Genomic DNA, 13,478 nt, shown 5'->3' with positions numbered 1-13,478 from the left:
CTGGGCAATGGTACTTGATGACCAACAAAGAAAACTATCTCAACAGTTATTTCCTTAACAAGTTTTGTTTTTGTGAAACAGTTGTTTTCTTCTAGAAAATGTTTTACTTGTGAACCAAAAAACTACATCTAGTAAGTTTTAATATTAAAAATTACAAACTAAACAGAAAGAATCCGTTCTAGAAACCCATCTCAGAATTTGTAAATTAGACATCATTGCTTCTTGAATTTTGTATTGCTAATCCAAGCAAGGGTCAGCAAACTATGGCCCGCTGGATGAATCCAGTCTATTGTCAATGAAGTTTTATTGGTACACAGGCACACCCATTCATTTATGTAATATTTATGGTTTGCATGCTACAAGAGTAGCTGTAACAGAGACCATATAGCCCTCAGAGCTTAAAATATTTGCTATCAGCATCTTTACAGAAAGTTTGCCAACACCTGTTTTAGTTTCATCCAAAATAAAAAAAAAAAAACATATTTCAATTTTTTTTTAAATTATAAGAACGTAAATAGTTTTACATTTTCATCAGATACACACTTTGGACTACACGAGTTGATGAGAATTTTTGTGGACTAGCCCAGATATCCACACTACAACACAGTTTTTATAGATTCTTTAAAATATATAATCAACCCATGTATAAAGGAATTTTAGAAAACAGCCTATTTGTAGATGAGGGGCATTATCTAGTTAATTGACTCAAATAATCAAAGAAAAAGCCTGAAATGTTCTGAGAAACCATGTTTATAGTACTTCTTTTGAAATCAGGTTTATGGAACCTGTGAATCAGAAAATTGTTGACAATAGCAAGCACTACTTTAATACAAACTCAAGGTTTATTTACTCACAAATTCTAAACAAAATGCCTTTAATACTAGTAATTCTAAGATGGCTTTTAATATGAAGCAGAACCAATTTTCTCAGATAATTTACAACTTTATTATAAACACTTTTCCTTTTCTCAAACACATTTTACCCATACTTCTAAAGTGCTAAGAAGCAAGCCCAGGACAGCGTGATAAATGGGGATGATTCAGATAACTGTGACGACAAGACATACCTTCCTGTGACATTCCTAAATATCAAGGGAAAAAAACACATGTATCCTGCACTATTACTGATGGTATTTTATGCTTGAGTTATATATACAGCACACATTTCTCTTTTCAATTAGTTTTCTGTAAATATTAAAATATCAGAAATGCTTTTCTGAAAACTCTCAAAATAACCATTAGATTTTCACACTATTTAAAAGAAAAATAAAACCACACCACCAAACCTATGATTTAGACAAAAAAATGTTTATTCAAGAAAATGTAAAAATATTTTAATTTACATATCATATTACAATGAATCAATATGGAGTCAAATTGCACAATTACACATTCATAAAAATTCCACACATCATCCTCAGAATAATTAGTTTCTGTACAAAGATTTACAGATGTCCAATGTATGTAATATTTCCTCAGTGTGCTACTGAGTTCAAAGGCTCTGCTCGAATATTCCCCAAATCAAGCGCAGAATCTGTTTCTTCATCAATTTCTCCAATGACTGCACTGTAATTAATTAAGGAGAAAAAAAATGAGTTAAAAAATCCCATTTAGAATAAAACTGAGAGGACATAGTAAAAAGTAAAAAAATCAGTGTGTTCTGGTCAGGGGACCAAACTCTTCATGAAATTATGTCACAAAACTCAAGAAGAAATCATTTGAAGGCAATTTATTACAAGAACCACTATTAAAGGACCTATTTCATATAGTGTGACTCGATCATAACTATTTACAGAAAAAAGACACAAATGGAATAGATATGGTACAAAAACCCAAAACTTCCAATCCTGTGATTTCAACTCCAGGGGCTATATTGGAGATGTCTCGTGAGAGGGGAGAGAATCAAAAAATCACTACTAAATAAGAAAATAAAAGCATCTGTTATTTAAGTAACTTCAATGAACTAAATCCATCAGTTGTATATAATATCTATTAGTGATTGTCATGATTTCTCAATTTACTCAATTTAAATTCAAGGCCAAAGAGTAGTTTTTTTATACACAAAAATAATAACAGTAACGAATAGTTAGGTATTGAACAAATAATATTTTGATGTGATTGGCTAGAGTTAAAATCATTAAACTTTTCCTTGATTAAACACATAACATCTGTAACATCAATTTCATTAATACTGTGCTAGGTAACAAAGCCACGATTTCCAGCTGGATAGTCATTGTTACATCCAGGCCAAGAGAGATGTATGAAACATTATTCCACTAAAAATAGGTTGTATAAATTTGTTTGGTTTTAATGAGAGTAAATTCTATAAATGAATACTTTCACTACAGAGTTTGCCCAATTTTGCTTTAAACTATATAAAGCCTTCAGTTCTCCAAAGAAAAGTACCAAATTCATGGAGAGGCTGGTTTGTGGCATTTACTGACATCCATAGTACAAATGCTCCCACTATGGCCAATTTCAAGTTACCAACAAGAGATTAAACCACCAGCTTGCAAAACTGAAAATACACAATCTGCTTTTGAGAGCCAGTACAAGCTGGGTTCAGCACACCACTAGAGCAAAGATTCAAATATTTTTAAACTGCTGTTCAAAAAACTTTTTTAATATAGGAGAAGGTTCTTAAAATCAATATTATGCCCCAATTAAAAAAAAAAAAAAAATCAGTGTGTTCTGGTCAGGGGATCTGGGCCCCACCTTCCTTGCTTTCCTCTTGTTCTTTATAACTCTCTCATATAACCTTGTACCGAAAAGTCATTTCTATAGAATATTTCATAAACCCCTAATTTTTATTAAAGACCAAATAATTTAACGATGACTTTCTTAAAACAAACAATTTGAATGAACAGTATTCCTTCATCTTCTGTATCCTAACTATCCCCCAACATAATCTGAGATACTCATGTAATATATCTTTTACTGCCTTCCAGCCTTGTTTTAAGTCTACACAGTACTCACTAGAAAACTGATTCAGCCCTGGCCAGTTTGGCTCAGTGGTTAGAGCGTCAGCCTGCGGTCCAGAGACCCAGGTTCGATTTCCACTAAGGGTATGTACCTTGGCTGCAGTTTGTCCCCAACCCTGGTTGGGTCGTGCGGGTGGCCACTCGATGTGTCCCTTTCACGTCGATGTTTCTCTCTCTCCCTCCCGCTCTATCTGAATGAAAAAATGTCCTCAGGTGAGAATTAAAAAAAAAAATTGATTCAACAATCTTCTAGCAGCTATAACTGCACTGTTTAATACAGTAGCTACTAGCCACATATGACTATTAAGTTATAATGAAATAAAATTTAAAATTCAGTTCTTCAGTCATATCAGCCACTTTTCAAGTATTCAGCAGCCATACACAGGCAGTACTTACCTTAGTGGATAAGGCAGATATACAGTACTTTCACCACCCCCAAAAGGCCCTGAACAGTTTTGCTCCACACTGTTGCAGACTTTTCTTAAACTACCACCATTAAAATATATCTTCTCAAACTGCCTTATCAGTGTGTCACAAATTAACTGAGGCCACATTAACAAAGGACATATTATTAGTGTGCCAATTAGACTAAAAACATTTTTAACAGTAAGTAAAGGATAGCCCTGGCTGTTCTGGCTCAGTGGTTGGAGCGTCAGCCCACGGACCAAAGAGTCACAGGTTCGATTCCTGTCAAAGGTATGTACCTTGGATGCGGTTCATCCCCAGCCCTGGTTGGGGTCGTGCAGGAGGCAATGAATCAATGTGTCTCTTACATCGATGTTTCTCTCTCTCTCTCTCTCCCTCCCTCCCTCCCTGTCTCCTTCCCACTTTATACGAAGATCAATGGAAAAATATCTTCAGGTGAAGATTAAAAAAATAAAAAAATGAAATAAATAAATAATGGATAAATACTTCTCTATAAATTCAACTTTATTATAGAGCATGAACCATTTAAAATTGTTCATGCAAAATATTTCAAAGAAACATTCAAATACTAGCTTTGGTACCTACCCTAGGAGTATATTATATTCCTCTGAAATTAAGGGTATTTTGAAAGAACATTCTAAGAAGCCTCTCTATTGAAGTATTCAGGGTAAGGAAGAACCCTTTCTGGACCCTATCCAGGCTACTTGACTATTAGAAATATGGACAAATCTCAGTAGATAAAAACTTCTTCTCCATATAGCAGGGCAGTACACTATATAGTACACTATAGTATATTTAACCTGCCTTAAAAAGGACATTTTACTTACACATTGTCACCTCTTACGATGTATAACCCTAGTACCACTTGTTCTACTCCCTGTGAAGAGCTGAACACTCGTTCATGGCTTTCATCCAAAATCAAATTAATGGTCTGGTCAAAACCTTTCAGTGTTCCCTGTAAAAAGTCCAAGAGAAAAAGACAGGTGTTCAGGTTTACTTGAATGTATAAATCACACAATAATTTTAGTTGTCGGGTCCTCCAACAGAACTACCTGATTTAAATATAAGTCTACTGTAAAACAGAATTTCTCTTCTGGCACAAAACGTACCTTTTTTTTTTTTTAAGGGGTAATAAAACGACACCACATATCTCACTAGTGTGTAGAACTGTTGAGAGTTACAAAGGACACCTAAGTACCAGTGTATTTCCAAGAAAGTAGCAAAAAAGCCCAGAGTCCAGTCCAGGAGGTAACATTCTAAGGACAAAAGCTAAAACAAGTGAAATTTAAGGGAAATCTATATGGCGTTGGGCAAAAGTAGGCTTACAGGTGCTCGTTAGGAAAAATATACAATAAATTATAATACAAGAATAAACTCTGTGTTTTGTGTACTCACAAGTATAAACCTACTATTGTCCACCACTGTGTGTGTGTATGTGTGTAACTATAAATACCAGCTATAACAATGTAGCAGTAACACTTCATGCTACATACTAGTACTAGACCCTCTGCTAAACACTGCACACATTATGTCAACTAATCTTTACCCTCTGAAGTAGATATAATTATTCCCACTTCAGAAAAAAAAAAATTGAGGCACAGGGAGATTAAGTAATCTCTCAAGGTTCCTAGGTAGAAAATAGCAGAGCTAAAATCTGAACCATGAAAGGATAGCTTCAAAGCTACAACTGAACTACTATACTACTATGAACAAGCAAATATAATTGACATTTTAAGATATTCAAATAAGGTCCATAAATATATACAAACTTCAACTGTTATTAACGGCTAACACTTAATGATGAATACTATTTGCCAAAAACTGTTCTAGGGGTCTCACATGTATTTACTTATTTAATCCTCCTAATAACACAGTAAGGTAGATACAAACATGAATGCAATAATTAGAATCATACCTTGAAGAAAATAAAGGAAGACATGGGCTTAGAACACAGTAACTCAGGGACTATTCAAGTTTTTGAAGAAACATCAATTTATACTGGTTTGGTTGTTTAAATCTCGAAAGCTCCCTATTAAACTGTCTCATGTTTTGCCTTGGCTGGTTTGGTTCAGCGGTTAGAGCGTCGGCCTGTGGACCATAGAGTCCTGGGTTCGGTTCACGCTAGGGGCACATACCTCGGTTGTGGTTTGTCCCCGGCCTGGTTGGGGTTGTGTGGGTGGTAGCCACTCGATGTGTCTCTCTCACGTCGATGTTTCTCTCTCTCTTTTCCCCCCTTTTCTCTCCCGCTCTATCTGAAGATAAATGCAAAAATGTCCTTGGGTGAGGATACAAAAAAAAAATTGTTTCATGTTTTGAAAATCAGGATATGTAAAATCAGAATGAAAGAGAAAACAAACTATGGAGTACTAACTACACTAAACTAATTAGCAAATTGTCATTACACCCATGCATAGCCTTTTGGCTTCATTTTACACATAACTGTTCTATCACGTAAACCATGTATCAAAGAAATACAGAACTACTTGAACTTCGGTACCCAAAATGCTCTTTTTAAATAGCTCTCCTTTTTCTATAAAATTAAAACAATTTTCCAATTCACAATCTATCCTGTTAACAGAAACAGAAAAATTTAAACTCGATGTTTTTGCAAAATAAAGATAAACTATTAGCAAATATGTGTTAATAGCAATAGGCTTCTTGAAATGTTCAGCTGAGATTAAAATATTTCACACTGAGGTGAGGTGTCTAAAAGAAAACATGAGTAGTCTCTTGATTAAAAAGGAAGGAAGCAAGGCAACTGGCTTTAGCTTTGGAGTCAAATTCAACTTAAATCCCACTTGGTTCTGCCACTTGATTACAGATGACTCTGGGAAAGTGATTAACTTTTTCTGAACTTGATGCCTAACCTAGAATATAGGGGAAATTCTTCACCGAGTTGTATTGAAGATTAAATGATAATATAATTTAGTAAGTGGCAAAGTCTAACACTTTGGTAATAGTCATTTAAGGACCCACTGAGAAAAATCACAAGGATTAAACAGAAAATAAGGAACAAAAACAGAACTGCAGAATGGGAAAATAAGAGATTAAATTATATGAATTAGGTACAGCGAGAAAACAGAGAGTTTAGCAGCCTTAAAACTTTTTTGAAAGCAAACAGGTGTATGAATTATAAATGAAGAAATAATTTAGTCAAAAATCATGGGATAAATTCCTCAAATCAAGGAACAGGTCAAGGAGAGAATCCAAGATTTTTCTGGAATTGAAGGGGATACTGTGATAACTGACAAATAACATTAAATAAATTTAGGGTCAATCATCATAATTTGTTCCTACATTAGACAGAGGTCATACAACCAAATAGTCAAGAATATTAACACCATACAAGCCTTAAATGTTCATTGTTCTATATATGCAGTATGTTGACCATAAAAAAGATTCTAAAAGGCATATATAAAATTTCAAAAAAAAAAAATTTGACTCATGTAGTTAATATCAGAGAACTGAATGGAAAAAAAAAATTTTAAATGGAAGAGAAAAATAAATATGAAATAGGCAGACTAGATAAGATGCTCTCTGAGCATCTAGAATCCTTGTAATTTATACTCAAATTTATTAATAAAAAAATACTACATTCACAACATAAAGTTCCTAACTCCTTCAATTCCTTGTAATAATTACATAATTAGAAAAAGAAAAAATAGGAAAAGAAAATCCTTTTCTATAAGTGATTAGGGTAATCTTTCATGTAAAGAGCTTAATCACAAGGAAACTGTAATGCAGGTACTTAGGCATTAAAGATCAGAGCTTCTCCAGAAAAATTTACAACCAATAAGCCTCTAAGAAAGCAGAGAATGAATATGCCAAATACTTACCACTATCATTCTCCCATCAGAAGTAATAACAGCAACAGTTCCTGATAACTGAATCAAGGAAAGCATTTCTCAGGGAATGCAAACTGAAAACTTAGAACCTGGTGAAGTGGTTTGAATTTCTGGGGGAAAGGTGACAGAATTAAGGTACATCTAGTCAACACAAACACTACATTCACAACATAAAAACAGTTTCTAACTTCAATTCATTGCGACAATTACATCATTAGAAAAGGTAAAAGTAGAAAAAAAAAATCATGTGATCAAGTGTAACCTGTCTAAAAACAGCTGGGATGTTTGGTAGTCTTTCTAACTGGGGAATATTGCCTCTGACTTTGAGCAAGACATTTCCCCTTTCTTAGATCTGCGTCCTTATCGCTAAAACTAAAATGGATTAGTGCTTCATTAACGTTGAATGATTTCAAGCGTGATAAAAGTGTTCCAGGAGCTGGCTTCTGGAATTCAAAAGAAAAACTGTAATCGGTGCCACGAAATATAAAAATGCTTTACAGCGTTGTCTTTAGTATTTCACTGTCTCACAAATTTGTATGTGAAAACAATGCAGTCTTTCTGTCCTGAGACTTTAAAACTTCACGGAGGCTTTTAAGTTATTTGTCCCTTGTGACGATCTATTACAACAGCAAGCAGAAATTAAATTTGTACACCATCCTTACAATTTTTGCTATCCTCGAAAAAGCAAAGCCTATGAATAAAACAGGTACATGGATTTACAATACTATCGTCTCCAGTAGGACGAGTATCCATTTTATTCCCAAACTTGACCGCACAAGCCCTAGAGAAATAGTAAGGATGGACAGATGACTTCTACAGACAGGGAAAAGTTCGGAATAATCACGCTTTAAAGGTTAAAATTAAAAGGCGCCTTGGGCCTCTGGGAGCCGCGATGGGCCCCAGCACCTGGCGCAGGATCGGCAGGTTCCGGATCCTTAACCTCCGCACCCGGGCCGCGCTATGGCCGGAAGACCCAACCGTCAACCGATCCCGACCCCTTCTACTCCGGCCCTCTCCAGTCGAACGTGGGCCTCGCCACTGCCCCGCAGGGGCAGCCGCCAGAGGATACGGTTGATATAGTTCTCCAGAGCTGAAGTCATGGCGCTCCGCGGACCTCTCCAGGCAGCACAGCAGCGTAAGCGACAAAAGGAGCTAACCAAGATCAGCCGTGGCTCACAGCAAATATCGCGAGAGTTCCCCTACCGCAGCCTCCGCGAGTCGGAGATTGGAAGAAACCAGCCGACCATTCCCGTGAGGCTTAGCGGCGACGCGCTTAGTGCGCGTGTGCAGTATTTTTTCCGACGCTTTTCCGGAAGCCGAGAGAGGCAGAAGCGAGCGGGAAATAACGGAAAATGGGGTACGAGAGGAAAATTGGGAGAGCGAGCTTCCTAGCGGAGTGAAAAAGGTAGAAGCTACTAGGGGAAAGTGTTGAAGAAAGACAGAGACCACGGAATAAGTTTTCATCACAAGTGAGGTAGAAATGAGTGCTGTTCTATGAAATGTGTGTGCAGGGAAAGGGCATCCCGTTTTCCACCACAGGGACAGAAAGTGGTTTAGAAACTGAAGGGCCTGGGTGGGACACAGTTGCGCACGTTGTGACCGTGTGGTATACATCTCTCGAGAAACACCGACAGAAAGCATGTTCGCATTTTCTGCATTTGCCTCTAAAAGTGCTCCAACTTGGCGGCGTCTTTTATTCACTTATTTAAGAAGCTGAATCCAAACTGGAAAAGGTGTGTGAGCCTGGCTTAGGCAGGAGCTATTTCCCCTTTTTACAAAATCTGTGATTTCAGTTAGGCTTTTGATTCTGTACATGAAGAATTGTGGGTTTGAAATAACTCTTGAAATGTCACTTGTTTTCTGAAAAGTGAAGCATCTGTTTTCATTACAACATTCCCACAAAATTATCTACTTGTCGCCCCGAAATGGTTGATGTTTGTATACTGAAACTTACTCTGACCTGTTTGAAAATCGCGTGTACTCAGGAATACATACAGTACATAGAATACAGAGAACGCACTCTGTTAGGACAGTTGCAACAAGAACAAGTTCATAAAGGAACCATGCAGTTGATGCTACCAGTGGCATCCAGGCACATGGGTTTGGCCAGCATTTTGGGGCCTGCAAGCTTCACTCTACTGTTTAACAATGGTGTCCACAGGGACCCAGCTTTGCTGTGTGTCTGGACATGTGGTATGGCTGAGTAACATAAACTTTGTTCACCAGCCTTTCTCACAAATGTATGAGCTGCACATTATCCTTTAATAAATTCCTTTTCTGCTTAAAAGTATCTCAAGTTTGTTTCTGGCTTCAAGCTGGCAACCAAGAATTTTGACTTAGAAATGTTCTGGTAATATAGTATTAGTAGTGATCTTAAAACATATTTTTGCTCATTTAGCTTCTAAATTTTTTTAAACTAAAAGTAGTTTTAACTAAAACCTCTTAATAGAGGCTTACTTTAAAATTCTAAATTGTTGTGTCATAAGTTTACTGATTAAAATTATTGTGATTTCTGTCACATAGTGTTTATGTGCTTTGTATTTTTATTAAAACCTTCGATTTAACATAAATTTATGGCAAAACCCATACCCATTATCAAACCCATCAGCTGACTTCAATTTTTCAATTTAAATAATATAAGTTACGATGCATTCTGTGAGAACTGTTGGAAAGTCAGTCTGCCATGAACCTTGAAGTTCCATACATCCTGGGTATGCTTCAAATGCAAAGACCTGATAACTGTTTACTTGGGCCAATTGTATGTTCAATGTAGCTCAATTTCTAGGTAAACCGATATCTATTAATACACATTTTACAATTCTCTCAAAACTATTTTAGTGTGACTTTGTGTTGTCGATATGTGCATCTCTGTGAGGTTTTTTTTCTGGCATCTTGCCTATGTGTGGCAGGCTAGAAATGCCGGAGAATTCTCACTGTTAGGGCTTCAGTGGCTGACAAGGCACGTTTATAAAATACCTCAGCTCTTCAGCCAGGTAGGATAATTCAGGTGGGATATTTCTGGTTGTTCAACATAATAGCTGACTTAATAGTCCACCTCTAATTGGTTCCTTTATTGCCTTGTTACACTTCTCCATTCCTTACTGGTTTTCCCTAAATAAATTACTTGCATTTGAATTCTTGCCCCAGGGTTTGTTTTTAGAGGAGACCCAAATTAAGACTGAGATCATAAATATTTTCTTTCAAAGTGATCTGTATTTTACTTGAGTTTGAGGGTATCTGTAGCCTAATCCCAAGTCTTGTCATCATCTGGTATCACTAGATCATCTTTTACATGAAGCATAGGAGGATGTGAGGTTTCTGTCCCCCTCAATAGATCTATACAGACCTCTTTAAATATCCCAAAGTAAGCAATTACTGCTGCCACCAAAATTGGTTTAAAAAGGGTTGTTTACTTAAAAAACAAAATCATGTCTATGGTAGAACACAGGCAGGTTGCTACACTAAAACTTCAGTTAGGCTTGATGATGTAGCAATAAATGAAGCACGGAAATGACTCAGTTTTCTGATTATAGTACAGCAAGAATTTATTTAATGGTGTTAGGGTAAACTGCAGGGTACTCCTCATCGAGTCTGAAATGGTATCAGTTGTAAAGAGTGAGCCCACAGTTCAGAGCTGTTCTGACCTGCTGATTCCTCCCTCTGGGAGGATGAGATCCCCTAACTCTGGGTGTGCCTCCTAATTATTGCAGCCACTAGTCTATATCCTAATCACATGTATGTCCTTTGCCCTGCTTGCTTATTGGTTCTAAAGCAAGCCAAATGAAAGCAAGTAGGTGATTCTGAGTTGCCATTTTACCCCTAACACTGACCAGCTTGTGTCTGGCCATAAGTAGATGTCCCCAGTAAATCTGTGCACCCCCCTAAATGTATTGAGCTCTTCAGGTAAACATTTGACAAATCTGAACTCACCTTCCTCCCCAACACCACAGTGATCTAGTTGTGGCATTCAGAATCCCTGGTGATTTTGATGGTGGAGATGAAGCTTTGAGCTATACACGTCTCCTTCCTGGATTAACTGGACAAAGGTGGTGAACCTGCAAGGGCCTAGAGCTTACAGAACAACTCACTCATGTTGGCATTTCCAATATTAGTGGCACTTAAATACTGAAGAAAAATGTTTTCCCATTCTTTCTTAAATCATGTTGGGATGGTAATGGCTTACTCCACCTTTTTGTGAGACTGTTCATATTATATTCCCCTTCTTGAGTCCTGGGATTTCTGATTTCTTTATACATCTTGCTGTGTAGAAGACTTTCTTAAGATGGAGTCTCCAGAAGCACATCTTAAAGCAAGGATTTATTTGTCTGTGATTTATTACAGAAGTGTTTTCAAGAGAAATTAGTAAGGAATTGAGGGAAACAGGAGGCGAAGAAGAGGAAATGAAGCACACTGCATTTGCAGACTAGGTCTTACCCAGGTTCATCCTGTAGGGGAATGTGATGTGAGTTGATGCTGAATAGTTTTGTCCTCACCTGAGGCAAGGGACCTGGGCTTCTATAACCCCTATCTTGCCAATCCTTAGGAAAGGTCGCCTGGGGTGGAGGAGACAAACTTTATCTCTCTGTGAGGGCAAAACCCAAGTAGCCTAAAGATGGCAGTATTTGGAAAAGAGTAGCAGATCCTGGCCTCTGGAAGCAAAAACACATGAAGATCTGGGTAAGGTGCTGGCAGTGTCCACTTCAGTGAATGATTCCATTTCTGGTCACTTAAGTTTTGGGAATATTTGAAGTGAGAAAATGTTAGGAGGGTCAGATGATAATGCCAACTTTGTAAAATATATTTTTAAAGTATTGCTACTTTCCTCTCTCATCCTTGTTTCTATCTCTCTCCCCTTCTCCCTTCCTCTCTAAAAATCAATAAAAAATAAAAAAGTACATACCTATAGTAAAATTTTTAAATAAATAAATAAAAGTATTTCTACTTCTTATCAACAGATGTGTAGCTCCATAAAACACTCACTTGTAATTAAGGCAGTTCTTTTGTTATATTGGCAGAGTAAGAAAGGACCTGTAGAGGATTATTCACTGTATAGGAGAAAAATTTTGTGACATTAACAAACCCTTAAGATGTTGTCTGAAACATTTGTTGGGACACTTCATTGTTGAACTATTCTTTATTATATATGTAATCCAAGTTTGCCTAGGAGTTGTCATAGCTTGAGGGCACAAAGGAAGTTATATAATAATAATAATTCAGATTTCTCTGGTTCATGCCTAATCTGCCTCATGCAGGATCTCCCCCATTTAAAGTCTTTCTTTTCACATCTGAGAATCCACCTGGGGTGTCTCGAAATAACTCACCAAGACTTTTCATTTCTTCTATTCCAGATTTTATTATTGGCCATGCAGCCTTGAGAATTCTCTTCAGGGTAGCCCTTTCTACCAGCACCATGACTCATGCCTGCAGTGACAATATAAATATCTCTAGGAGAGTGGGGACATGTGAAAGGAGGGGGCTGTCTCTCAAAACTCCCAGGGCCTTAGGTTGTCAAGTTTGCCAAATGGTAGTCTATTCTCAATATCTTTTCTTAGCTAAAGCTATACTTTTTTCAGATCTTAAGTTATGAGGTTTCACCCTTTGTCTCTATATCAGAACTTGTTATTGAATCCTGAAGGAGGGCTAGATGTATACCCAGGTCTCAGAGAATCCTTGTGAAACAACTCTTGTTTCTGTCTGTAGCTGGCCCCTCTGTACTAAGTTTAAATGCAAGACCGTGGACATGAGTGAAGAGAAAGATTCTCTTCATAGTCTCTTCTACTTCATGCAAATAAACTGATGAAAATAGGTGACTGTAAACATATCAGAAATTCCCAGTTTGACCTGAATTTTAGCAGCTGACACAACTTTATTGTAAATTTTTCTTTCCCTATAAACCCCTTCATAGAAACACACACACACATGTTCACCCATACAGAAAACCCCTCTGTAAATATAAATGTTGCAGTGGGATTTAATTTGTTTACTTATTCAAAAATCTTTAATGCAAGTTTGACATGCTGAAAAAATAGAAAAATTTATTGCATAAAGAGTATCAAAAAAACAACAGTTTTCTTAAGCAGTTTACCATTTTATGGTGAACACACACACACACACACACACACACGCATACCCAAGGCTGCTCTTTACACTGTAATGACATCGCTCCTAAAATAAGTAAAAGTAGGGTGGTTATTCTCCCTGTGGATTTGGGTTGGAAGACATAGGAA

The 13,478-nt window shown here is 36.9% G+C and overlaps 1 protein-coding gene across 1 annotated transcript; it reads right to left on the bottom strand.

The window, feature by feature from the left end:
* Positions 1–1,311: 1,311 nt before the first annotated feature.
* On the bottom strand, positions 1,312–8,418 carry LSM8 (LSM8 homolog, U6 small nuclear RNA associated). Its single transcript, XM_036247058.1, has 4 exons — positions 8,321–8,418; positions 7,243–7,283; positions 4,234–4,361; positions 1,312–1,565 (listed from the first exon to the last, which is right to left on the bottom strand). Exons 1-4 carry the CDS (start codon positions 8,349–8,351, stop codon positions 1,475–1,477), a joined length of 291 nt encoding a protein of 96 aa, XP_036102951.1. The 5' UTR covers positions 8,352–8,418; the 3' UTR covers positions 1,312–1,474.
* Between the last annotated feature and the right edge of the window lie 5,060 nt (positions 8,419–13,478).

Source organism: Molossus molossus, unplaced genomic scaffold, assembly GCF_014108415.1.
Source record: "Molossus molossus isolate mMolMol1 unplaced genomic scaffold, mMolMol1.p scaffold_m16_p_7, whole genome shotgun sequence".
Classification (NCBI taxonomy): Eukaryota; Metazoa; Chordata; class Mammalia; order Chiroptera; family Molossidae; genus Molossus; species Molossus molossus.
Note: the sequence above shows the minus strand (reverse complement) of the source record. Positions and strands in the feature narration are given on the sequence as shown.

What these genes read in the sequence shown, in the direction of transcription:
- LSM8 (XM_036247058.1), bottom strand. Translation starts at nt 8,351, where the DNA reads ATGACTTCAGCTCTGGAGAACTATATCAACC. An exon ending in TCTGGAGAACTATATCAACC is followed by an intron (nt 7,284 to 8,320) that starts GTATCCTCTGGC and finishes TTCAGTTATCAG; the next exon opens with GAACTGTTGCTGTTATTACT. An exon ending in CTGATGGGAGAATGATAGTG is followed by an intron (nt 4,362 to 7,242) that starts GTAAGTATTTGG and finishes GACTTTTTACAG; the next exon opens with GGAACACTGAAAGGTTTTGA.